The sequence below is a fragment of the Anolis sagrei genome, chromosome 4, assembly GCF_037176765.1.
Source record: "Anolis sagrei isolate rAnoSag1 chromosome 4, rAnoSag1.mat, whole genome shotgun sequence".
Classification (NCBI taxonomy): domain Eukaryota; kingdom Metazoa; phylum Chordata; class Lepidosauria; order Squamata; family Dactyloidae; genus Anolis; species Anolis sagrei.
The window spans coordinates 145735429-145763307 of record NC_090024.1 but is presented as its reverse complement, the minus strand read 5'-3'; the positions used below and the strand labels follow the sequence as shown (position 1 = coordinate 145763307).

Here is a 27879-nt window from a genome sequence, read left to right as displayed (position 1 = left end):
GCAGTGTAGATCCAGCCCCTCTCTATGATTCTGTGACTGTTAGCTAAATATTGGTATATTGTACACCACTTTTAGAGTAGCAGCCATAACTTTTAGAGTAGCAGCAATAGATTTTTCTTCTGTTAATGGTAATTATTATATATCCAAACACATACTTGTTTTTCTTCCCAACAGTTTCCCTAACTGGACTCAATGGCTCCAGCTTTAAAGGATTTATTCTCCAGGCTCGAACACCTGGAGGAGACTCTGCTGTTGGAAGCTTTCGAATCCTAAGTCCTGACACACAAGGTCTTGAATGCAGTGATATTCAGGTATGTGTAACTTACATAATTCAAGTCATGTCTAATTCTGTTGTTACTTTTATGTGTTGCGGAAAAGAGCAACTATTCTTTGTTTTTCTAACACAAATAGGTGGATTTGTTAGGTCTAGAAAGCGGCTAGTGCCTTACTATCTTTGCCACCATGTCACCAACTTTGAAGTATTTGAGGGCCCTTCTCAGCAACCTTTGTTACTGTTGACCATTGTGTCTCCCAGGGCCCTTCCACACAACCCTGTATCCCAGAATATCAAGGCAGAAAATCCCACAATATTTGCTTTGAACTGGATTATCTGAGTCCACACTCAAATAATGTGGGATTTTCTGCCTTGATATTCTGGGATATAGTACTGTGTGGGAGGGGCTCCAGTAACCATTTAGTGGGTTGGAAATATAAGACATTGGATTGTGGCATTTCTACTGCATCCTATGAGCAGCTTGCTGTTTTGGGGGGCTTCCCAACCCACTCCCTACAAGGGTGCAGCACTGGGAAAGTTCTGATTAGTTTCATGACAGTTAAGCTGTGGGATCATCAAAGCACAACCTTGTCTTTATGGTGTTTAAGATCTATATAAAATGGTTGGCGGTGGGTGAATGGAGCAAAGTAATGGCTGTGCCCATACACAGGCAGAGATGAACCAAAACCAACACCCAGTTTATATTAAACTGTTTAATTAAAGTAGCACTTTCTGGCTGTTTTCATATTCCATAGTCTATTGGAAATTCTCAGTGTCTATTGGAAATTCCCAGTGTCAAGACTTTGCGTCTAACAGCAACCAGACGCAGAGCCTTTACAGCAGTGGCACCATCACTCTGGAATACTCTGCCACCTGAAGTCCGTGCCTTGCGGGACTTATCAGCTTTCCGCAGGACATGTAAGACATACCTATTTTGATAGGACTTTGATTGTTGTTATTGCTGTTTTTAAATTGTTTTAAATTGTTTTTAAATTGTGTTAGATTTTAGTCATTCTTGTAAGCCGCTCCGAGCCCTAGGGGAGTGGCGGCATATAAATTCGAATAATAAATAAATAAATAAATAAATAAAACATAATATAACACTCAGCCACAGAATAATAAAACAAAGACTACTAGCAACTATTGATGTAGGTTCAAGAGAACACAGTAGACGAAGTGTCCAGACCAGTAGTCAAATGCCAAGAGTTCAATGAGTAAAGTCCAAGTCTATACCGTAGTCAAAAATCGTGAGTAAAGTCCAAGTCTATACCGTAGTCAAAAACCAGTCCAGAGATTCAAGGTTTCACAGTTCCAAGAGTTCAGGCAACAGGTCAGGATACTGAAAATCCACAAACCTATGGAAAAACCACAAGAATCAACAGACAAAATATAACAAATACTTCTCTCCTAACATAAATCTCATGGATAACTCCTTATAACCAGTAAAACCCAGCTGCAACCTATCTCTTGCATGCCTCCACCCTTAACTGCTTTCACCTATAAACTCTTACTTACAGATTACTCAGCCCTTTAGAACTAAGACTTACATTAACCGCTTCCATCACCAACTGCTAGGCCTGCCACCACCAACCATCATCAACTGTGGAACATGATACATGACAACTGCTCTCTGATGGAGCAAATAGATAGTTTGGAAAAACTTACTGATTCAAAATTTTCTTAGGCCTCTTCCACACTGCCCTATATCCCAGGATCTAATCCCAGATTATCTGGAAGTATAGACTTATATCCAGTTCAAATCAGATAATCTGGGATCAGATCCTGGAATATAGGACAGTGTGGGTCCAGTTCTAGTGACAGAGGTAGCCTATGCTCTGATAATTTCCTAATTGGTGTTGAAAATGTGATAATGCTTAGTACTGAAGAGTGAAGATTGCTTCGTAGTGGTAGTAGTAGTAGGGTTAGATAGTTTAAGGCCCCATCTACACTGCCGTGGAAAATCCAGATTATCAAGTGTAAGTGGGGCTTTAGAATGGAGTTTCAACAACAAAGCTTAGTTTTTATTTCTCCAAGCCATTGACTTGTTTGCTCCTTAAATCAAGTTCTCTAACCATTGAACAGCTGCTGAACACACTATAACAATTGGACTATTCCAATGCCCACTTGTGTCAGGTCTTTTAGTCATCAGTTAACCTTCTGGGTCACTTTACTTCTCACAGAAACACACTACAGGAATATTCAGGTCACCCACAGATGAAGTCTTAAGGGGATGTGTAGGTAATACCACAGAGCAACCTGTATGAATAACTTTACTCAAAAAAGCCTACCACATTATAGGTAATGTAGACTTCCTACTGGTTTCAATTTCTCTTGTACTTAGCCCAACCACTTGGAATCTTCTTAATCCAGCTGTCAAGTCAAGTGAGGCTCTGATGGGTGGGAAATTCCTTTCCACCCCTGCAGTATGTTTGCAGTCTGCAAAACATTGGTCCAGCACTCTCTGGGCCTATTCTATTGTCAAATAGCTCTTACAGAAGTTCCTCCTAATGTTTAAGTCTTTTAATGCAATATAAATCCACTGGTTCATATTCTAGTCTCTCGAGCTGCAGAAAGCAAGATTGCTCCATTTTCTACATGACATCCCTCCAGATATATCAGATATCTCTCCTCCAAGCTAAATATACCCCTCCCCACCACCCTCTCATCCTAATTCCTTATAAGGCTTTTTTCAAGATCTTTAATCTCTTTGGTCTCTGCTCTTCCCAGCCTGTTCTGGCATGTCAACATCCTTCTAAAATAGTGGTGTCCAGAACTGGATGCAGTATTCTGGTGAAGTCGATGTTTGATGTTTTGTCTTATGTCTGCATTTTTATTTAATTTTGGTTGTTAAGGAATAATTTGTGTTTATATGTTGGATTGCTAAATTTTGTTAGTATGGATGTATTGTTGTTGTATTCGGGCATTGAATGTTTGCCTTTTGTGTTTGGAATCTGCCCTGAGTCCCTCCAGGGAGATAGGGCGGAATATAAATAAAGTTATTATTATTATTATTATTATTATTGACACAAAAACACAGTATGTCACAGCAAACAAGATCTATATGCTGGACTTCGTATCACAAAATCACAAGTCAGACACTTCCCAAGCGTCTAGGACTATGTGACATATTTTCAATATTATTATTATTATTATTATTATTATTATTATTAGTCTGGCTAAGATAGAACGGAGTGATCCTACTACTTCTCTCAATATAGACTCTATACTCCACTGGATACACTTTCTGTATCACTGGCATCTTACCCACCTTCTGCTCTTTTTACCCAAGAAGCCAGACTGTTTTCCAATGCCAGAACCACCGGCACACAAAGAAGTTGTTGCCTTATGATTAACTGGGAGTTTACATTTGCACTATTTTGGTAACACAACTCATAGGATAGTGGATGGTTTGTTCATGCAAGTACCTGAAAATCCAGATAATGATTTTAACCACATTCAATACAAAGAGTGAAGTAAAGTATGTGATAGAACACTTCATCCTAGACATACAGTTAATTAAGAAACCCATGGATTACTGTGGGGTAGTCTGAATTGGCTCAAAGTAACACTGGGAAGGTTTTAGTTTTAGAAGCCTGGCAAGGTGTTATTTTTTCTGTATCTTTTTTAAATTGTAGAATTCTTCGATGAGTCACACAAATCGTCTTGACAAGCAAAATGTAACAGCAGTTTGGATTGCGCCTCCTGGTGTGGGGCAAGTTGCATTCAGGTATGCACATAGGTATTTATTTTCATGGTTCATATGAAAGTGTCCAGAGGAGGGCGACTAAAATGATCAAGGGTCTGGAGAACAAGCCCTATGAGGAGCGGCTTAGGGAACTGGGCATGTTTAGCCTGAAGAAGAGAAGGCTGAGAGGAGATATGATAGCCATGTATAAATATGTGAGAGGAAGCCACAGGGAGGAGGGAGCTAGCTTGTTTTCTGCTTCCTTGGAGACTAGGACACGGAACAATGGCTTCAAACTACAAGAAAGGAGATTCCATCTGAACATTAGGAAGAACTTCCTGACTGTGAGAGCCGTTCAGCAGTGGAACTCTCTGCCCCGGAGTGTGGTGGAGGCTCCTTCTTTGGAAGCTTTTAAACAGAGGCTGGATGGCCATCTGTCAGGGGTGATTTGAATGCAATATTCCTGCTTCCTGGCAGGGGGTTGGACTGGATGGCCCATGAGGTCTCTTCCAACTCTTTGATTCTATGATTCTATGATTCTATGATTCTATGAACGACAACCCACGTCTCTATAGCGATCCAGGGTTCAGCTACTCAGTTATTCCCATTTGCAGAATGAGTGGCTAAACAAACCACATAAGAAAGAAATAAGCTCCATCTACACTGCCATATAAAATCCAGATTATCTGATTTGCACCGGATTATATTTCAGTGTAGAGAGATGTAATCTAGTTCAAAGATGATCACCTGGATTATCTATTTTGATAATCTGGGTTATATGGCAATGTGGAAGGAGTCATAATGATGTTTTCCCCAGATTTGGTAGGTGGAAAGCTTCTGATTGCTAGGTAGCATGCAGGCCTGTAGCGAGGGGGTGGTTTTAGGGGTTCAACCCCCCCCCCAAATGTTTCAGATTTTTTTTTTAAAAACCTGGTTTACTCATGAATTTTAACTGGTTAACCAAATCCCCCTGCTAAGTCTATGAGATGCAAAAAATTAAAAGTCCCTCCAGAACTGTAAGCACTATCTCAAGCAAATATTGACAATTTATTCACACTGTCATTACTTGCAGCAATAGCTGATGTAGTGAAGCAACCAAGTTGGGGTGTGTGTGTGTTGAATACTCTCATTAAGGAGGCCAGACTTGGTGGGGGTGGTTGACAGGGGCAGATCTTCAGGCTATTGAAGGCTGCTCTGCCCCCTGCTGTGCTCTTTGCTTCAGCGTGAGCTAGGAGGCAGGTTTCAACCCCCCCCCCCCCAAATTTTCAACCCTCCCCAAAAAAATTTTCTGGCTATGGCCCTGGTAGCATGATAAACTAACTATGGAGTGGAATTCTAAGATTTTGTGTAATAGCTCCAGCTGCAAGTGGGAATTGACTGAATCTGGATCTATATTGCCCTATATCCAAGGATCCGATCACAGATTATCTGATTTGAACTGGATTATATTAGTCTACACTGCCAGATAATCTGGGATCAGATCCTGGGATATAGGGCAGTGTAGATCCATCCTGAGCAACACATTAGTAATTTTCTTGTTCATTAAAGGTTAGGGTTCTGTGGAGTACCATCTGGTTGCATTGCGCAGATAAACTAATACAACAGTATTTCATACAATCTTAATTTCTCGTTAAGATAAAGTAACTTCTTAGGGGACAGCTGTTTGATACAAAAACTATGCAAAAATAAAACTATCTTTTAATAGTTAATATCTGTTGAAGTCTTAATAACAGGGTCCCTTGAAAGCCTCTCAATCATAGGGTCATACCATGTCACCATAAGTACAACAGAACCTATTAAATAAACCTTTAATAGCTTCGAGTGTAATTTATTGAGCTTTTCTCCTGTATTTCAATTTTTAATTATTGTCAAAGCAATTTTATTTCTTTTAACATGTGGTACAAAGAGGTTTTTGGTTTTGCTTTAAAGCGATACTGAATGACACTGAACAGCATCCCAGCATTTAAAGTATGCTGCTATTATGTGCCATGTACCTACAGATCTGATTTATTTATGTGAATTATTATTACGACAAGGGACTAAAGTATATGTATTAGTCTGTTGTGGGTAGAGAGCTGTGCAACTCGGGAATTATAGATCTTCACATGCTTAATAAAATGGTCTGGATCCAAATTATTAATATTCTTGATATACACAGATTACCAGATTTAGTATTTCTTTGGCTGATGCAATGAAAATAATATGCAACAATTCTCAGTTTCCATGTACGTTGGCAAGTCTGCAACTCTCAAGCTAGATCTACACTTCTCTGTATGCCAGGATCTGATACCAGATTATCTGCTTATCCCAGATTATCTGGCAGTGTAGACTCAAGTGTATAATCCAGTTCAAAACAGATAATCTAGGATCAGATCCTGGGATATAGGGTAGTGTATATCCAGCCTCATCGTCTCCAGACCTTTTACCATTTCTGATATGGAAATTACTGAGGTCCCTTCTATGCTGCCATATATTTCAGATTATCAAATGAGATAATCCACATTATCTGCTTTGAACTGGATTGTATGAGTCTACACGCCCACATAATCCAGTTCAAAGCAGATAATGCAGATTTTATATGGCAGTGTAGAAGGGGCCTGAGTGCTCCTTTAAACCAGGTTATTTTATAGCATGGTTGATTGTGGAATTTTTTTTATCAAGATTCTGTTAGGATGTATCTACACTGCCATATAATCCAGATTATCAAAGCAGATAATCCACATTATCTGATTTGAACTGGATTATATGAAGGCCCATCTAGACTTGGCTTGCATGTGATGTATTGTCTGATATAGATATAGATACATTACTCAGATGTGATATTTTACAGTAAATTTATAAAAATGTGATGTGGAAGAATTGATTAGTTTACTTGGCCAATGACACCCAAATGTATATTTCAGTGGTCTTTCTCTCCTGCCTCTCTAGAGCAACAGTTGTACAGAATTATACCACATTCTGGTCTCAGATTCAAAGCCACTTGCTTGTATCTTCCGATGAATCATTTGTTTCAGTAAGTTTTCATATGATTCTCTATTTTTTTAAATATTGAAAAAATGTAATAATACATAAAATTTAAATGAAAATGTTTTTAGCTTGAAATTATATATACTTGGGACACTTCCAGACTTGACAGAAATGCGTGTCGAATCAGGCTTTCCCAGTGGGGTGTTTAGATGCCCTCCCAGTAACTACTGGGAAGGCATTCAAACACCCAGAAGCCCCTCCCCCTTAACTAAGCCCTAACATTAATGAAAACTTACTGGGCCACTCTGGCAGTCCTTCTGACATGTAGAAATGATGTGCCAGAAGGTGAGGGAGGCACATAATTTCTACATGTCTTCTAGCACATCATTTCTACATGCCTGGAGGGTGTGTGTGTGTGTGTGTGTGTGGGGAAGGGGGGTTCGACTTGTTTCTCTAGGCTTAATTCACTTTTACCTGAGATCATTTGGACACCTGTGGTAAAAGCCCGACAGGCCCCACATTTTGAGGCCTGTCTTGAAGCGCCCTTGGATAAGCAAACCATGGGTGACATATTGCTCTTGGGCATTGTTTGGCATAGGTCACAAATCTCACCTGGGTTGGTGACGCAATTCTACTGCCACTGTTAGGAGCACTGGAACACTAGTATACTTTTGGCAATATACAGTACAACCCGCATAAGCGTGTGACCAATACCCATGGCTTCACCTATCAGCATCTGACAAAATATACTGCCCCTAAGAATGTTGTAGGTGTTCCAGGTAATTCTATGGTATGCATTAGAGGACCTAATAAATTCCTAGAAAAGATACCTTTTTAGGAATTTTCTAGGTCCTCCAGGGTGACTCTGAAAACTTTTAGCAGAAGTCGTTCATTTCAGTAGAGGTTCACTATTATCCACAGTTTCCAGTTTCAACATAAGTTCAAATTTTAAAATAATGTTTGCACATTGCTGTTCAGTTGAAAAAAGTCCATATACAGGCAGTCTCCAAGTTGAATGTGTAAGTTTGAACAGATGCATTTTAAGTGTAACTCCAGCCAAATATATATAGTCTTTAGCTTTGGATAAAATAGGAAAGGATTAACATCCATGTGGTATTTATTTTGCTGCCTGTGATCCTGTTCAGAAGATTCCACCTTACTTTCTGTCCTATGATCATTGGATTTTGAAATATGTGGCTTGTTGTGGAAACACGAATTGGTGATAAATCTTCAGTGGAGACCCCTTTCCCCTATGATAGCTCTTCAAGGAGGAAATTTCCCTTCCTAGGGGTAGATTTTGCTCACTTCCTGTTGTCTCACCCCCATTCTAAACTATGAATCCTTGGTAAGTCAGACATTTGTAACTTGGGAACTTCCTGTAGTTGGTGGGGGCTTCTGCCAACATCTTTTTTCTACATATTTCCATGCTGTTCCTCCATTATAACCTCTACCGATCTGTACATTTATCAGTTTGGAATCCCATATGATATTTGATGTAGACTTGAAGATAAATTCATGGTGAGAAATGTTGATGTGCCTATCGCAATTTTCCATATTTTTTTCTCTAACTAGTGGTGTTCTGTGTCTTTCCTAGACATTACCCAGTTTCACACAGCGTACCCGTCCTTCTGCAACAGTAAGTATTTGGTTTCTGTATCTCATTTAATACATAGCTTAGGGCTTCACTTGCCCATGGAGAAGCATCTTCCATATGATTACAGTGGGAACAATAACTATTGTGACACATAGGTCATGGTCAGTAGGTGGTTTAGATTATATCAAAACCAGATATGTTCGTGGAAAACATCCACCTCCCAGAATAATGTGGAGTTTATAGTTTGGGGAAGTACTATTTATTTATTTATTTATTTATTTTACTTCATTTCTACCCTGCCTTTCTCGACCCGAGTGGGGACTCAAGGTGGCTTACAAATCCGGCAAAAATTCAGTTTGGAAAAGTACTGGAGTTCTTTTCCTAAGAAAACTCTTTTCCTAAGAAAATTACATATATGAGGATTCTTTACAGTGGAACAATGACAGTTAAGATAGAATCACAGTACATTAATTATGTAGTGTAACAAAGTATAAGAATCCTGCAAGGGAAGTGATTTAAGGAATCCTGTAACAAATGTATATAATGCCAGGAATGAAGGGCACATGTGTACATGTCTTGAATAATATCATTTTCATTGCAGGTCTCTACAGAAGCAGGATGTGGTACAAATAAATTCTGTTTCAGTAACCCTGAGGGGTGCAGTCCGCAAGATCCAAACTGTTACTTCATGTCATCTGAAGCATTAGGGACCTCTGCATTCAAATTTGAAATGAGCGGTTCATCAGATGGCTATGTAGCTATTGGTTTCTCTGATGACACAATTATGGTGAGATATTGAAATGTTTCCTTTATTGTTTATTTAAAATGTATAATTATTATATAATTTTAAAATATATATTTAGGCATCTTTTAAAGAAATAATAATGTCAAAGTTGGCTTACTAGCAACATGGTTAAATATGACATGGCAGAATTTGGAAGTAGGAGGCAGAACATTATGCGGTTTTGGTTTTAATTTTTTTTCTATGTGTACAAAGGACATTCCTATCATTGCAATTCCTCAACCAAATATTAGTGGATATGTGGAAACCTACGTTTTAAAGTATGCGGAAAAATATTATAATGTGCACTAATGTGGTAAGAATTTCTGGAGACTAGCCCATGATGATGTTTTTATTTCTTCCAGGGGGATGATGACATCTATAGTTGTGTTAGAAATGCCACAGATCATATAGAAGTTCAACATGCCTTCTCAACTGGGCGTACTAGACCTAGCCCTCTACCTCTGGTACTAAAAATGTCTTGTTGTTAGAATTTTTAAAAGCATGACAGATGTTATGTAGAGCTCAAAATATGTGCTTTGGACCTAACCGGAAGGGATGAAGGGAAGGGTAGTGTGTTGTCAAAGGGTAGCACTTTCCATACTTGATTTGCATGGTGTATTAATTAAAATTGGCATTGCATTTCTTTTCCAATGATAACAATATTGAATGTTTGCGTTTTCATATGTTAGGGAGATAGGGCAGAATATAAATAAAATTATTATTTTACTGACACCAAAAAACACAGTATGTCACAGTGAATGAGATATATATGCTGGATTTCGTGTCACAAAATCACAAGTCAAAAACTTCCCAAGTGTCTAGGACTGTGTGATGTATCATCATCATCATCATCATTATTACAACATCAGGCATGTGTAACATCTATAGAAAGTGTTCATTGTTTTGTCCTTAATCTGGTAAAATGCATATATTTTAATAGACTTGAATAATTCTATTGGGTTACTGTCAGTAATTATTATTTCGTTCATATGTACCTCATATAATGAGCACAGCCAGAGTAGTAGTTATAAACAGTTGTGTTTCTAGGGTGAAGTGGAAATTCTATCAACATCCTTTAACAATGGAATCGTCAGGTGTTCTTTCATTTCAAGAAATGCTATATCAACCCAGCCAAGAAATGCTGGCAGTTTATACTACATATTTTTGGCTTTTGGACCATCGTCAGCTGGTGAGTTCTGTTTAGAACAAGAATGGGGAATTTTGGGGATTCTGAATGTTTTTGATGACAATTCTCATAATCTATTACAAGTAATTCAGCATCTTGGATGCATTTACAATGGAGAATGAATACCGTTTGACATCACTTTAACTGGCAAGATTTTTAAAGTTCTCTGTCCAAGAGTTCTGCTGTCCCACCAAACTACAGCTCTCAGGATTCCATAGCCTTGAGCCATTAATTCTACAAGGCACCTCTTGGGAAATTGGAGTCCCAAACATCTACTTCAAAACATGTCTTCCATTATTGTGCTGATATTGCCCACTGTAAGGCCACTCTGAGTCCCCTTCTGCACTCTTCTTTTCTTTCCTTCAAATTGAACAAAATAAATGTTGACAATTGATGTACGCCAAAAGGCAGAATAAAGTATTGACCTGGGAAGGGGGAGGGCAGAGAAACTGGGAAATTTAAAAGCAGCATCAAAAGTGGCATAGTTGGGGATTAATCAGGACTATTCCTGCCAAATCAGGATGGTTGGAGGACCTGGTGTCTGCGCCAAAAAGCCTGTAACCCTATCCAGCTCATTCTCAATTCCTACTTGCTTTTCATCCAAGAGTGTATCTACACTGTAGAGGTAATGCAATTCTACAGTGTCACTTTAATAATAATAATAATAATAATAATAATAATAATAATAATTTATATCCCGCCACTATCTTCCTGAAGGGACTCAGGGCAGCTTACAAAGCACTCTAGGGTGTACATATAACATACAACCAGTAAAAAAAGTACAAAAGTATAAAACAAGTCACATAAAATTATAACAACAACCCCCTGTCAACACATGTTAAAATCAAAACAATACAATTTTAAAACAACAGACTTTCTGTATATATTTCAGATTTCAATATTAATGTCAAAAATACGTAGTATGATTTACATAGGATTTGTGCTACATTAGAACAGTCAAGACAAATATCACTTAAGTAAAACTAGATAAAACTAACTGCCGTCAACTCACGGATGGGTAAGGGGTGCTTCACTTCTAGTAATACCTTGCTCCTTCTGTTTTGTTTGTTTGTTTTTTTTAAAAAAAACACCTTCAAGGCCAGATACTAAAGCATACTAGGAGACCTTTCATTACGGATCAGAAGGTGAACATTTCAAGCTTCCAGTCTCTAGGAGGTACCTCTTCTATACCCTCGATTATTAAGGCTCATGGTAAGTCACCATACAAAACAATACAAAAACTACAAAAAGCTATTCTTCCTACAAGTTCCCACAATTCCTTTTTTCCACATTATGTTTGCAGTAGCATAGTAAGGAATTCTTGTGAGTAGGTCTTTATGAACATATTCCATACATTTTTGAAGTGATTATGTGGAAAGACAAAGGTGTTTTGGTTTACTTGTTTTGCTGTTCCTTCAGGAACTGTCATTTATCATCTAAGACTATTTAACACCTATTGATCGTTTACAATTGCTGGTGGTTTTTAAAAACTTTTAGCATGGAATAGACTCAAAGGAAATGGCCATAGAGCCTATAATTTAACTATTTTTAGAAAGCTCATTTTGTTACTTCAGGAATTGGTGTCCAATTTTTGATGTCTCTTTACACATCCCTTTTTATGTTGTGTCCTTTATAGGTTGCACACTGATATAATTTTAATCATTACTGACCTCACTTAAACTACTGTGTGCGCCTTTTGGCATACACAGTGGGATAAAAAATACTTAGAATCTATGTACTTTAAAAAATAATTTTGGTTTAATGTTGTAACTTCTATGTTTTATTTGTACCTTTAAAAACATTTTTACTGAGACCCCTTCTACACTGTCCTTATATCCCAGGATCTGATCCCAGGTTATCTGCTTTGAACTGGATTATATGAGTCTCCACTGCAATATAATCTGAGATAAGAAGATAATCTGGGATCAGATCCTGGGATATAAGGACAATGTAGAAGGGGGCTGAACTGCCATGAATTCCGGGTTGGGGAGGGGAAGTTGAGGGTGGGCAGAGGGCTTTGGGAGAAGGTAAATATAATTTATATTATGGCCAACACCAGACCAGTTTTTAAGGCTCAACACCAGCACAGGGATTGCTCATGGCCAACTAGTCATTTCTTGTCTCTACAGAAAAAATCCTGTGAAAGAGCAATCATAGCTCTAGATCAGTGGTTCTCAATTTATGGGTCTCCAGATGTTTTGGCCTTCAACTCCCAGAAATCCTAACAGCTGGTAAACTGGCTGGGATTTCTGGGAGTTGTAGGCCAAAACACCTGGGGACCCACAGGTTGGGAACCACTGCTCTAGATGTTTTTGGACAACCAATTGGCCAATTTGATTAAAAAAATATTCTGGTGTTGGGGAGTGGGCTGGAGATTGGATGTGAAGAAATAGCTTGGTGAGATCCCAAGGAAGGCAAAATGGCCCAGCAAAATGGATTAATTTGATTAAAACAAATACAGTTGGTATCTTTTGCTATATTGATATGTATGCTCAAATATGTCAGTATTTATTTGATGTTCAATTAAATATAAATTTATTTATATCTTATTTAATCAAATAAATAAGTAAACAGGCAAGCTATAATTCTATATTATGCAGTTAGGGTTTGTGTGATATATATTCTTTATTTAAAATGTGCAGAATAGAAAAGCAAAATAACTCCCTACATCTTACTGTGTTTCTGTCTTCCTCCTTCGAAGCCCTGCTGAATTAGCTCTGCCTTGGCTTGACCTCCAGTTCTCATGGTACATTCCTGCCTGCCACATACCAGCCAACCGAGTCCTATTTGTCTTTGACCAGGTCCTGCTTAGGCTTACACACCGACTTTTTTAGGGTTCAATTCCACAGTCACCAACCAGAGATTTTATTTATTTATTTACTATATTTATTTACTATATTTGAGCCTATGCTGCAATCTATTTCCAGGAGAAAAGGACACTACAGAGTTTCCAACAAGCTTTTAAACACAACAGTAAACTTGTTATTTTGCACAGATATTCAAGTTCACTGTCCTTTCTAGTTTTCTATTAGCTATTTTGTGATATTCAAAGTTCCTCACATATAAATAAAACCATATTCAAAGAGCTCATGGAATAAGCAGGCCTACTGTACCCATGTATTTTAAATAGATGCATTAAGTTAATCTTGGAAATAGCTTTTGTTTTAACAAGCCTTTTCTCGCTTGACTTCTCATGCCGATGCTTTGGTTTTGTAAGGTGCTCTCATGCTGATTGCTTGGATGACCACAGGGAGTGTAGGAATGATTTTTGCCCGGTACCTGAAGAAGTCAATCAAAAGAACTCTTCTGGGTAAAGACATTTGGTTTCAGGTATGTGTAAGCTTTGAATGGCAGGAAACATAAATTGGCAGCATTTAACAGTTTTAATGGAAATGTGAACACACTTGCTATTTCTTTCTGAATAATGACTACAGATGATTTACACAATTTTAAAGTACACAATGAAGACATTGAAATAATTCAATATTTTCCATACTTTGCTTCAGTCATTTATCAGAGTGAAGACTGCAGTCAGAAAGTCAGAATAAGACTAGGTTTTGGAAGGGTTGATTTGATACCAGTTAATTACAAAGAGTTTAGAAGTCAGCATAAATCAGAGAGAATAATTTGTGGCCATCCAGAGTTATTGGACTGCAACTACAATGAGCCCTAGTCAGAATAGCAGGTGTATGACGTCTTTAGGTGTTAATACCTCTTTCCAGTTTTTTCAGATAACAAGTCTTATAGAAATAGTGAGTCTTGTGCGGATTTATTTTTCACTCCTCCTTTGGAGATTCCCAAGGAGCCAGCAGACAAACCCCAGACTACTTCCAGGGGTTGGGCCGAGAGGACAACAGAATTTCCAAGAGTTCCCAAAAGAAATGCTTTCTATTTTGTCCCTGGCCCCTTCTACACTGCCAGATAATCCAGATTTTCAAAGCAGATAATCCATATTATCTGCTTTGAACTGAATGTTGTTCACACTGCCATATAATCCAGTTCAAAACAGATAATCTGGATTTTATATGGCAGTGTAGAAGGGGCCTCTACCTTCCAACATGATTTTTAAATATTTACTGTATTTTAAAGTGGAGGAGTGAAGTGGGGCAATACTAATGCAATCCTACAAAGTATTAATGTCCAGAGAAACCATAGGGTTCAGGAAAGAAAATAAAGAGTAAATATACCAAACTTTAAAGAATCATATACAAAAGTAGAAGCGGGCAAAGTTTTAGTTCCTGAAAAAAGGGATGGGGGGAAAACGTTTTTGGAAGTATTGTGGTGTGTGTTCATCTTCCCAATCTGAACAGGGAGTGGGTTATGAAATTGCAGCTGACTGGTTTTGTTTAGTATTTTTATATATATATATTTAAAAAAACAATAATGGTACAAATGGTATTGTAAGTGAAAAGAATCAAACACTGAACCAAATGCCACTGGAACATAAATGCAGTTATGATATGAAAGGGTGCATTTTCATTCCACTACCTTTTTAAGTACAGAAGTTGTTTTTAAATTGAACATCCTGAAACAACTGACTGTTGTGAAAAGCACCTGTGTTGCAAGAGCTCTTATTTGATATAGTATTATACTCATACTATATCAAAATTATATATTAAAAGACTTACCTTTGACCACCTGCGGTGTTTTCTTTCCTCTAAGGTTATGTTTTGCATTCCAATTTTATACGTATCTCTTGAGTTCAGAGGAATTTGTTTCTATGTAAAGGACAATAGTTCTGTTTGCTTTGCAAAATGCTGTGCTCCAGTAGCCATTCTGTGCCAAGTATGGCATGACATAAGTACAGCATTCTCTGTGTTTCTTAGGTGTATGAGTTTTCTCATTTGTTTTAGAAAGAGAAGTCATATCTCTATCAGTTACTGTGCTGGTACGGTTGTACCAGGAGCTCCAACTTCCTTTTCTTTGAGTGTTTGCATGTTTTCCAAAATTCCATGCATTTTGCAATAAGGTGGCTTCCCTTGGTTTGCAGCCACCTGCCTATCATCGTTGGGTTTTTTAGTTCTGCCCCTTCCCCCAGAGTTCAGGAAGGAAAGGGAGCCATTTTAGCTCAGTTTTACAGTTGAAAACTTAGCTACAGGTCACAGATCAGCTTCACCTGTAGAGAAGCTTCGTTTCTTATGAAATTCCGGGGTAAAACGGTTCCAAAGGACTCCAGCTGGAGAATCTACAAAGCCTTGACTGGTAGGTCTACTCAGAACCCAAGAGGCAGTTTGTAACCGGGAGTAGAGCCCACACCAGCAAAGTTTAGAAAGTAGATTGCCCAAGGAGGGGTTAAAAAAGGTTTTCCTCTTAAAGAAAAGAAACAGTTAAAGAAACAGTTCACGAAGCCAGTTGCTTATCCCTTGTGGACAAGATTAAGAAAGCTACCAGTTGATTCAAAGCCTTTAAGTATTTGTTTGACCTGTTGAAGATCTGAGAAGTATTTGATTGTTTTGTTGAAGACCTAAGCAATAATAAAGGACTTTGTTAAACTTTTCAAGCTTCTAAAGATTTTGTATAGGAAAATCCTTACAGCCTCTCAGCTGAGGCACCTGGCTTCCCACTGGGAACAAAGAGCACGTCCTGTGCAAAAGCCAGTTGTAATAGGCCCAGCATTGACAGCACACTTACCCTTTTTCTTTTAGATTCTTTAGTGTATTTTTAACAGTACTTTTTGCTTAATAAAATATATTGGTCACTACCACTATCACAGATGGTTTTATACATTCCTTCTTGCAGGAGATAGTAAATAAGTGACTTTAGAAGGGAATCTTTCTCAATATTTATGAGAAAAACTACATTAGGCACTGAAATTGAAATATAGAACAGATGGGAACGCGAGAAGACCCAGAGGCATTGCTTAGTTCAAATACAAAATATAATTTTAACAGTTGTTACAAAATATTTTTTCATATAGACAATAAATAGATGAGGCAGACAGAAATATTTCATATAATCCAATTAAATCCCTGACTTTCTTTTTCCTTAGATACATTCTTTGCTCATGTTGCTGACTGTGGTGGCAACATCAATTGCTTTCATACTGATCTTTTCAGCAGTAAAAGGATGGAGTTATGTAAGTTACACCATATACTTTCATTTACAAAAGCTTCTAAGGACGTGGTAAAACGTTAATTTAAATGGAGGTTTTCTTTTAAAATGTGATGTAGGAATGGGGATCAAAGTATCACTCGCCCTCAAAATAGGTATTGTGTACTCAAAGCTGTTATATATCCATACGCACATAAATAGCAAACTCTTCTAGTCCACATGTTTTTGATTTGACAACTATGGATATATCTACATTATATCTGCCTTGGCTAAATGCCATGGAATCATGGGAGCTATAGTTTTACAAGGTCTTCAACCTTCTCCACCAAAGAGTTCAGGTGCTTTACCAAACTACAACTTCTAGGATTCTATAGCATTGAGCCATAGCAGTTAAAGTGGTGTCAAACTGTGCAATTTCTACAGTGTAGATGCAGCTTGGAATTCACATGGGATTCCTAGGTAGTCATATTTGGCCCTTAGACTGTCAGTTGCTGATCCAGTTTACAAGACAGCACAGTTTGATGTTTGAGAGCTAACATGGCTGACATGAGCCAGTGTAGTACAATGGCACTTACCTGGCAGTCAACATGATTTAGTTGTTTGTGCATTGAACTACTACCTTGGAGAGCAGGGTTCAAGTCCTTGCTGAGCTATTAACATTCACTGGGTGACTTTGGGCAAGTCACACTCTCAGCCATAGAGGAAAGCAATAGCAATGGCAAATCATGACAACAGAACTCCAGTGTTGCCATATGTTGGAAATGACTTGAAGGCACACAAAACAGCAACTGGATCAGTATATGGAAAATCTGGGTTCTAACCTTACTAAGGCTTCATCTACACTGCCATATAATGCAGTTTCATTATGTATTTTAGCTTTGGGAACTGCATTATATGGCAGTGTAGAGTTACATAATGCAGTTCAATGCAATTAAATTGCAGTGTTAGCTATGAATATCACAGGGGGATCTTGAGCCAGTCTCTCCCCCTCCCTCTACAAAACCTGACCAACATAATTAACATTAGGGCAAAATGATGAAAAGGAAAGTGAAAGGCAAGATTCCTGCCTAGAGAAAAAACAAGACATAAATATAAAATTAATTCATAAGATTGGATATAAATATGCTTTTGACTCTGTTCAGTGGTGCTCACTCACTATAAACATTGAAATAATGACTAGAGAAGGAGGCCCCTCTGTTTTGTATTTAAAGTATAGTATTATGTTTCAGTATATGGTAGTTTTTAAGATGGGCAAGATGGATGGATGTTAACCTTGAAGTGACTGGCTTGACCTTGAAGCCCAGAGGGAGCTCTGGCGTGGGGTGGTCCATGAGCTCATGAAGAGTCGGAAGCGACTGAACGAATAAACAGCAACAATAGTTTTTAAAAATATGTTGAAACATTATTATTTGTATGTAAATAATAAGAAATGTGTTCACTCTGTTTAAATAATAAGAAATATATATGTGTAAATAGATAAAGAAGGTGAAGAGAATGACACTTTTTTGTTCTGATATGTCACAGGATTGAAAAGACATAAATAAGTTGTTGCTAGGAAATGTCGGAAAATAGTTCTGGGCTGTAATCTATATTGATTGAAAATAACATCTTTTAAATGAAGTTATATTAACAAAATTCAAATTAAGAACTTTTCCCTTTCACAGGATGCAGGCGCTCATGCTGTTATCGGGTGCATTGTCATGATCCTTTCATTCTTTCAACCTGTGATAGCATTTTTTCGACCTTCTCCTCAAAATAATCGGTCTGTAAATCCAATTATTTTAGTAGAATATAATATGTACCTATTGTGTTGCTGTGGAGTGTCTGTTGAATTAGGCTCCGTTCATACCACCCAGTTACATTTCTGTGATTCTAGTTTGACTGCCAAAGCAACATTCTGTGGGATCCTGGGATTTGTAATTTGGTGAGACACTAGATCCCTCAGGCTGAGAATTCGAAGTATACTCCTTAAATTGCAGATCCAAGAATTTTATAGAATGGAATTAAAGTAGAATATAATGCTATAAATACGTAGTGTGAAAGAACTCTGCAGCAGTATTTTATTTCTATTGTTTGTAAAGATAGTCTAGATCAGAGGTCCCTAAACTAAGGCCCACAGGTCGGATGCAACCCTCTAAGGTCATTTACCTGGTCTCTACCCTAAGCGTTAGACTTAGGGTCACCCTGAATCTGAAATGACTTGAAGTCATACAACAACAGGAATCCTTATTGATAACTATCTCATTAGTCAAAAGCAGGACCACACTTCCCATTGAAATACTGATGAGTTTATATTGGTTAAAATTGTTCTTCATTTTACATATTGTATTGTTCTTTCATATTTTTTTTGCACTATGAATAAGAAATATGCAGTGTGCATAGGAATTCATTCTTTTTTTCATACTATTGCGACCCCCCCCCCCCCAATAGTCTGGGAGACCATGAAACGGCACTCTGCTTAATAGGTTTGAAGATCACTGGTCTAGAAGGTATATTAAGGCAGTTAGAGGCCAATCTGGTATATAGGAAATGGGAAACTAATAACTATAAAAGCTTTGGGAGAAAAACTCCACTAATAACAGAAAACTTACCTCCTTTGAGATTCAAGCTCCCCTTCTCCAATAGAGTATATTGATGCTTTTCTTCAGCAGAGAATATTGAATTTCTCAAGGAGCTTCTGTACAATTATATCTGGAAAACTGTGTAGGTGCTGTCTTGATAAAACTTGCCAATTGTCGTCCAAATGAAAGAGTTTTACATTTGCTGGAAGTAAAAATCTCAAAGTTTCCACCTACACTGCTGTATAACCCAGTTTCTGAATCCAGATTGTCTGCTTTGAATTGGATTATATGGCCATGTAGATTCATATAATCCAGTTCAAATCTGATAATTTGGATTCAGAAACTGGATTATCAGGCATGTAGATCCAGCCAAAGAATTAAGTTCCAACTCTTTGGCGCCTTTCTGTTTAGGATACCCCATTCTAACTAAATTTGAAATTCAGGAAACATTTGAGACATATTCACCATGCAGCAATATCCAGAATATTGCTATACTTTTATTGGATCAAGATGCAAACCTTTCAGGCCATCCTAACAGACAACAGAAGTAGAATCTGAAGATAAAATGTAGGCCTGTGACTCTTACATTGTCATTTTTTATTCACCTATATGATTTTAATGCCTTTGTTTGAGGAAGAGCAGAACTTTGAAAGCTAGCATGATGTATTTTGTGTGTGTGGCTTTTTAAATTGGCCCAATAATGGTATTGCTGTGTTGTAGATTTTGTATTGTGTTGAGCAACATGGCTGGCTAGCTGGCTGGCTTCCTTCCTTTCTTCCCTCCCTCTTCAAATTAAAACATATATCTGAGGTAATTGAGCAATTTAGTTGAGCTGCTTGGAGTCTCCTTTGGGAGAGATAAAGCATGGTATAAATAAATATAATAGTGGTTTGTTTATATATAGACAGACCATAAAGTATATGCATAAATGTTTAATCTGTCAACAATTGATAGCACACTTCAGCAGTGGTCTATTCAGAAGTAGGACCTATTGATTTGAGTGTAATTTCTTGCCAGATAAGAGCGTGGAGGACTGTGACCTGAAAGGTATTTTCTCTGTTGTGCTAGAGATACCTAGTATGGCATCTTATAAGTAACTCTAGGGTGCAGTGTTGAGCTGCATCGGAAAAGGTGACTTGCCCTCACACAAGACAGCTCATAGGCAAGGCTCATTAAGGCTGGATCTACATTGCCTATATCCCAGGATCTGATCCCAGATTATCTACTTTGAACTGAATTATATGAGTCTACATTACCAGATAATCTGGGATAAGCAGATAATGGCCCCTTCTCCACTGCCATATAAAATCCAGATTATCTGCTATTAACTTGATTATATGGCAGTGTAGACTCATATAATCCAATTCAAAACAGATAATATGGATTATCTACTTTGATAATCCAAGGGCCCTTCCAAACAGACCTTTTATCCCAGGATCTGATCCATACTGAGTCCATACTGCCAGAAAATCTGGGATAAACAGAAAACCTGGGATTAAATCATGGGTTATAGGGCCTGTTTGAAAGGGCTCCAAATTATATTGCAGTGTTAGAAGGGGGCCAATCTGGAATCAGATCCTGGGATATAGGGCAGTGTATATTCAGCCTAAGCTCCAGAATCTGTCTATGGCACTAATGCTCAGCCTTAGGATTTGTTAAAATAGCACAAGAGAATCATGAGGTTTGAGCACATGCAAAGTGCAATTCCTCCGGCCACTAGGCTTCAAAACATTTTGAATTAGGCAGTTCTGTTCACTTGTTGTTCTGGAGACTTCTATCTATCCTACTGCTATGGTAATCACGTGTGGGGACTTTCCATAAGCTGTCATGATTTTTTAAAATTAATCTAATCTTTGAGCAACTTGATCTCATGCAGATTTTTGAGCTACAAATCCCATCAATACCAACTCATATAGTCAGAGATTATGTGAACTGCACCTGATGGGTAGCCTAGGGGCCCTTCCACACAGCCATATAACCCAGAATATCAAGGCAGAAAATCCCACAAGATCTGCTTTGAACTGGATTATCTGAGTCCACACTGCCATATATTCCATTTTAAAGCAGATAATGTGGGATTTTATTCAGCTGTATAGATGGGGACTAAATTTCTTTACAGAAGAATATAGAAAAGCAAATCCAATTTTACTAATATGGAAGTAAATATACTACTTTACACACACACAAGGAGAATAGATTCCTCTATAGAGTTCCCTCTAAACCAGCATCCTTTTCCCTACAGTTGCTAACGTTAAAGACTTTTAGGAAGCCCACAGTGATGACATAGCCCTTTGCTGCAGTTGATCCCAGTAAACAGTACTTTGTGTGACATACTGCCCCTGAACATGGTGACTCTGTAGGATAATAGCAGTGTACTTGCTATGTCATTTCCAGATACTCAGAATCCTTCAGACAGCACAGCCATTGGGGATTGTAATCTTAAAAAGTACCTTAGCCACGTTCTGGTTATTTCACCCATTGCAGCCTTAGACGTGGCGATAAAATAAGAAACTGCTACCTATCAAAACAGTTCAGGTATTTCACAACTTGCAGTTCTGTGCACAATGTGACAGACTTTGAGTCTTGACTGCATGGTCTATCAGGCTTGCAGGGCTCCACTATGTGTATGGGGTGTTATTCTCTAGCATCTAAGTGTCAAACTCAATGTTAAGTAGAATTTGTATTCCCTGCAATTACACATTTTTCCTGCCATAACAGGATTTCCTTGGAGATACATAAGCACACATCCACAAGCATATATGCAAATTAAACCCATTTTACCCTGCACTTACCAGTCACAAAATACAGTTTGCTAGATGCAAGTTATGTAGGCAAGAAAGAACTGTCTTATGATCAACCAATGACTTTCACCATCTGGGGAAATAATCCTTCAAAAAACTTGATATACTGTCTAGTTTGATGCTAAATTGTTGTTTACTGACTGCTACTACCAGTGAGTAAACCACAGTTTGTATGGCAATTGTTAGGGGGGAGATGGGCATGTATATTCACAAATATGGACAGGCACGTGCAGCTCTTCCCTCACCACCATTGAATTTTGGATGTAATACTGAGGCCCCTTCTACATTGCCATATAAAATCCAGATTATCTGCTTTGAACTGGATTATATGGTAGTGTAGACTCATGTAATCCAGTTCAAAGTAGATAATGTGGGTTATCTACTTTGGTAATCTGGATTATATTGCGTGTAGAAGCAGCCTGAGAGCCAAAAAATGTGTAGAACTGTTCTATTATGGGGAGAGTATGTTGGAAACAGTAGACATGACGCTGGAGCTATGAACCAACTAATGTTTACAATTTGCAGAGTAAAGTAATCTAACCCACTGTTTTGCATTGCACCCACAGGAGGTTTGTTTTTAATTGGTTTCACATGCTAAATGCATTAGTCATCAAAGTTTTGGCAGGTAAGTGGATGAATATTTCTGTTTCAACTTAAAAGTGTGATACTCAGTTGCTCCCATTGAGCAACGCAGACTTGAAATTTGGGATGTAATCTACAACAAAACCAGGTAGTTGCTGAAGAAGGGCAACACCCTTTTCCTAAGCACATGCTTAGAAACTTTGGCGGTTGGTAGAAACTTGGAACAGAACAAGCAACTCATATACATAAGGAAGATTCAGTGTGGCATGCCTCCAAGTACATGTGTTTAGAATTAGGTTACAAGGAGCAAATGGAGATGCTCATTGTTCAGCATTGTACACAGAAACCCAAGCAGAAGTGATTTATATTTGCCCAGTGAGAAAAAAACCCAAAAGCACTCTATATATACTTACAGAACCAGAAAATTTATATGAATACTATGGATTTACACTGGTCTAGCATTTTTTTCCCTCTCCAATATCCTGGAAGTTATAATTCTGTGGACTGGGAAAGGATCTCTTAGCAAATTGCCATTATTTCTTCCAACTAAAATTCCCAGAATTCTTTATTGGTGTTGCAGGGAACTGTTGTCCTGCCATATTTTTGGATTAGAGTTATCTTAACACCTTAGGTCCTGCATAGGAGAAAGGCAGACTATAAATTGTATGAATGAATACACACACTTGCTATTTGACATACTGTCTGAAATGTATAGGAGGGCCATAGATTATTAATGACTGTTTAGTAAAGGTAAAGGTTTCCCCTTGACATTAAGTCCAGATGAGTCCAACTCTGGAGGGTGGTGCTCATCTCCATTTCTAAGTCGAAGAGCCACCATTGTCCATAGATGTCTCCAAGGTCCTGTGGCCAGTATGACTGCATGGAGCACTGTTACCTTCCTGCTGGAGCAATACCTATTGGTTTACTCACATTTGCATGTTTTTGAACTGCTAGGTTGGCAGAAGCTGGGGCTAACAACGGGAGCTCACCCCATCCCACGGATTCGAACCGCCAACCTTCTGCAGCTTAGCTGTTTAACCCACTATGCCACCGTGGCCCCTTTAATTAAACAACTTCTTAATGGGAAGCTAAACTCATTATATATTTATAGTAAAGGAATCTTAGTTTCCATTTGAAATTTTAGGGTGAATTAGATCAGTAAAAGTACTCACAAAGCAGCTCAGTGACTGGATGCTTGAAATTATCCCCCCCCCCCTTTTTTTTTTTTTTTTTTTAGTTAGGCAATGTTCCTCACAGCTTGTTATTCTAAAGCTGGGAGTGATGAATATAGGGCTGTGGAATTATTTGTCATCCCAATCCTGATGGTTTGCCATGATTTTTCTCTGTTTTCTTTAGTTGCTGCCATATTTCTGGGCCTGCAAATGCTCAGCAATACTTCTAACCAGTGGATGGTGAAAACAATGGGAGGCTTTGTAGGCTGGGAGGCTCTAATAGCCATTACACTGGATGTAAACCATTGGTTGAAAAAGAAAGGTAATGCTTGATTTGAATCCACAGAAGCATGCCCAAGTTTTTGTTTGTGTTTTTAGCAAAGCTAAGGAGCGATGTTGATATTCATTGCGTTATTGTCTTGTTTTGTCATTTACTTTTTCCAGAAATCTACGAAGATCCACAACCAAAGGTAACCCGTTTTGTTGCTGCAGTTGTATGGACTTCATATTAGGAAGTTTTTATATGGAGAAGCCCTACCATAGGCAGTAATTCTCTTCCACTTTAAGCATTGAGGGCCCTTCTGCACAGCACTATATCCCAGAATATCAAAACAGAAAATCCCACAATATCTTCTTTGAACTGGGTTATCTGAGTCCACACTCAGATAATGTGGGATTTCCTGCCTTGATATTCTGGAATATAGGACTGTGTAGAAGGACCCCCACACATCTATATAAAGTCCCATGTTATCTACTTTGAACTGGGTTATATGGCAGTGTGGACTCAGCTAACCCAGTTCAAAGCAGATATTGAGGAATATCTACCTTGGTATTCTAGGTTATATGGCTGTATGGGTCCTGTGTCCACACTGCCATATAATCAAGTTCAACGTGGATTTTATACAGCTGTGTGGAAGGGGCCTAAGTCAAATTCTCATTGACTGTCCACACTTTAACAGGTTTTGTGGGGTTATTTGGGGGGGGGGGGGGCGAGAATTGAGGGCCACTTATAAATATGTTCTCTGTTTTTCCACACAGTGAGTATAAGTTTGTTGGCTGGCCAGAGGTGGGTAAGTCACCTCTGGCAGCCAACAAACAAACAACCCTCCCAGAAATTATTGTAGAAGGTTTAAATTTTATTGAACTGTTTGTAGAGTTAATGTATACGTGTTTTCTTTTCTTTTGTAGATGAAAAGCGAACTATTACTACTGCTAATATATCTATGCGGCAACCTGTCGTTTTTAATAGCTCTGCTTGTAGGCATTGGAATGGCTTAAAATGTGCTTTCTCTTCAGTAGAAAGCTAGAAACTGTTCCTACTGTTTGCTACCTACATCACGAAAAAGGACACTGTCACAAAGTTTGCTTTCATCAGTGCCATTGCTGCTTGAATATCCCGACTTCTTCTTTGTAGCAGAATGCTGTGCAAAATATTGTCTGATGCTGATTCTAAGAAAACTTGATTTAAACACAGATTCAAGGAGAACAACAAAGTGCAAATCATACTGGAAATATATATGCATATATACATATGCACATATTTTATATACATGATAGACATGCATAATCCACAGATCCTAAATAAGAGTAAGGAAAACTGGTGAATTTTTGTAATGATACAGTAATTATTATCAATTATTATCTTTCTTCCATCCTGGACATTTCACAGATATATAAACCTCACTTGCCTAGTTTTCAACAGACCTCACAACCTCTGAGGATGCCTGCCATAGATGTGGGAAAAATGTCAGGAGAGAATGCTTCTGGAACATGGCCATAGAGCCCGGAAAACTCACAGTCACCCATTATCATCAATTGCTTTTTTTAAAAGAAGAGTGCGTGCTTTTGAAAGTGGGGGATCACTGATTAGGACAAGATGGGGATTCTTTTTGGGGCAGTGTACTTATGAGTGGGGCTCCTCAACTCTCTATTGTTCAGATGTCTCCCTGAACTGGTCTAAATAGTAATGTTGTCATCTCCAAGTCTTGCTCTCATAGGAGCAGCTAAGGATTTTATGTCTTTCAAAATGACCATGGGGCTATCCCAAGTAATATCTGTTGACACCCGTGTTGTAGGACACACTCTCGGACTGGTTTTCTGTTCTGGGAAGTATGACGGTGATGATCTGGGTGTGGAGGTACTTTCTGTAGTTCTGTTGTCATGGACCGGTCCCTCCTTGGTGGGGCTTAGACTTGCTAGGATTTGGAGCCTCTGCAGAGATGGGGTGGGGTAACTAAGACGATATGCCCCAGGAGGTTTATGGCATGTGATCATGTTGAAACCCTGGCTGATCTCTGGAATAGGGAAATGTCCATGGTAGTGGATACAATCTCTCCTAAGCATCCCACAAAGTGGAGCCAAGTGGACTTCCTGTTTTACTAGGGAGCTGGCAGCCGTGAAGTGAGTGGAACAAAGACCAGAGTGACAGCATAGAATAGTGTTATCCCATAAGCTGTCTCAAATGATCAGGAGCCTTATATACTCTGGCCCACAAGAAAAGAACTGACTTCCCCAGAACCCACCATTCTGAGCAATTACTGGCCAGTCTCCAATCTTTCATTTTGGGGCAGGGTACTAGCAAGTGGGACCTCATCTCCAAGGAGCTCCAGAAACTTCAGGCCTGGTTACAGATTAGAGACAGCTTTGGTTGCTTTGGTTGATGTCCTATGTAGGGAACTGGATGAGGGAGTTTATCCCTGCTGATTTTGCCAGGCCTGTCAGGCTTTTGATGCCATTGACCACAGTACCCTTCTGGATACGCTCTCTGGGATGGGATTTTGGGGGTACTACACAGCGTTTCAAAATGATGAACCCAATTTCAAGACAATATATGCTTCAAATCAGCTCAATCTTTTAGAAATATGCTTTATGGAATAGCTTTGATCTTTTTTTCTTTTTCTTTTTTTGGAGGGGCAGAACCAGATGATGATGCTGGAGGACTCTTTTTTGTACCCTGGCTGTTAGACTGGGAAGTTCCCCAGGGTTTTGTGTGTGTGTGTGTCCGTCCAGCATGCTATTTATCAGCTATGTGAAACTTTTGGGAGATGGCATCTTCAGTTTTGGGGTGTGGTGCACCAGTATACTGATGCCACCCAACTTTGTCTGTCTTTTCCATCTGATTCCACCAACCTTACCATCTTATGGTTGCCCATCTACTTCCTGAGCTTCCTTCTTTGGCATTGTTATCTTGCTCCTCCTCGCTACTTACCCAAATTAGGCAGCATAAGATTAATGGCTCTTCCTTGCCCTGCTTTGCCTATATTGCTGTTACTGGTCAAGCCCGCTTCTCTACAATGACCAAGCAGAAATGTATGTGTTTTTGTGCACTATTTGCTTTGTAACCTTTCCCTGAGCTCAGTATGCATGTGCCATGTAAAGGAAAGGAAAAAGAGACAATTTAAAGGTGGGAAAAAGTTTGCCCATTTCAAACCTAGCAAAGGTGGTCATAAATGGCAGATTAGAACCAAATAACATTTGCTGTATAGGCAGTCAAGTATATAGATTATGTGAAAATGAAGAGTATTAACTCTTGAATTTGTAATAATTACAATGAAACACTTTTTTAGTGACATTTTTTATTCTTCTTATACCAAGTTTTTTTTCCTTTATAATTTTATACAATTAACTGTGATTTTTGTATTTGTTGAAATAAAAGTATCGTAGACAATATCTCTCTTGAAAATGTCTTATTCCACGCACAGTTTCTATATACAGTGAGACTCATTTTGCATGTTTGTTTAAGGTTGCCAGACTGAAAGTGAGAGGGTTAGGGTTAGGGTTCCTATATCTTTAATGTAGGTACCAAAAGGGGTTTTTTTGGTAGGTGTGGTTTATCACACAACTAGGTGCTGTCAACCTGAGCTATCTTATTCAAACATCGTATTCAACGTTGTAGATGTTGCAATCCTGACATATGCTGTTCTTGTTTGCTTGCAATACAATTTTCTGGGCTTTAATCCTGTTTTTAAAAAACCTTGCATTTTATCCCAGAGTTTTACAGAAAGTCCAGATTTTTATTATTTTTATTGGCATGTGACTGGCCCTCTAGGCAGAATCACCTCACTATGGAGTTGCAGGATGGAGTTTGCAGTGGGTGAAACTGGTTGGAGGGAGGTGAGTTTTCCCATCAGAAAATTGTTCTTTCATTGTTAATGTTTTCCAAGAAGATGCATGTTGACTGATCAAATCATAGAATCAAAGAGTTGGAAGAGACCCCAAGGGC

The 27879-nt window shown here is 38.5% G+C and overlaps 1 protein-coding gene across 2 annotated transcripts in view; it reads left to right on the top strand.

Annotated features, from left to right (window-relative positions):
• LOC132774168 (putative ferric-chelate reductase 1) overlaps positions 1–27418 on the top strand; it is a 47928-nt gene extending 20510 nt beyond the window's left edge. The window contains exons 4-18 of one of the 2 annotated variants that reach the window (XM_067467770.1): positions 175–311; positions 3910–4001; positions 6888–6972; positions 8521–8562; positions 9122–9307; positions 9667–9768; positions 10352–10493; positions 11589–11702; positions 13708–13820; positions 16480–16566; positions 18206–18303; positions 22470–22528; positions 23842–23979; positions 24102–24127; positions 24846–27418. In XM_067467770.1, coding sequence (XP_067323871.1) covers positions 175–311; positions 3910–4001; positions 6888–6972; positions 8521–8562; positions 9122–9307; positions 9667–9768; positions 10352–10493; positions 11589–11702; positions 13708–13820; positions 16480–16566; positions 18206–18303; positions 22470–22528; positions 23842–23979; positions 24102–24127; positions 24846–24935 — 1511 coding nt within the window. In that variant the 3' untranslated portion in view covers positions 24936–27418. The remainder of the gene's footprint in view (positions 1–174; positions 312–3909; positions 4002–6887; positions 6973–8520; positions 8563–9121; positions 9308–9666; positions 9769–10351; positions 10494–11588; positions 11703–13707; positions 13821–16479; positions 16567–18205; positions 18304–22469; positions 22529–23841; positions 23980–24101; positions 24128–24845) is intronic. The other variant, XM_060773995.2, reaches the window with a different exon arrangement.
• Positions 27419–27879: the final 461 nt, after the last annotated feature.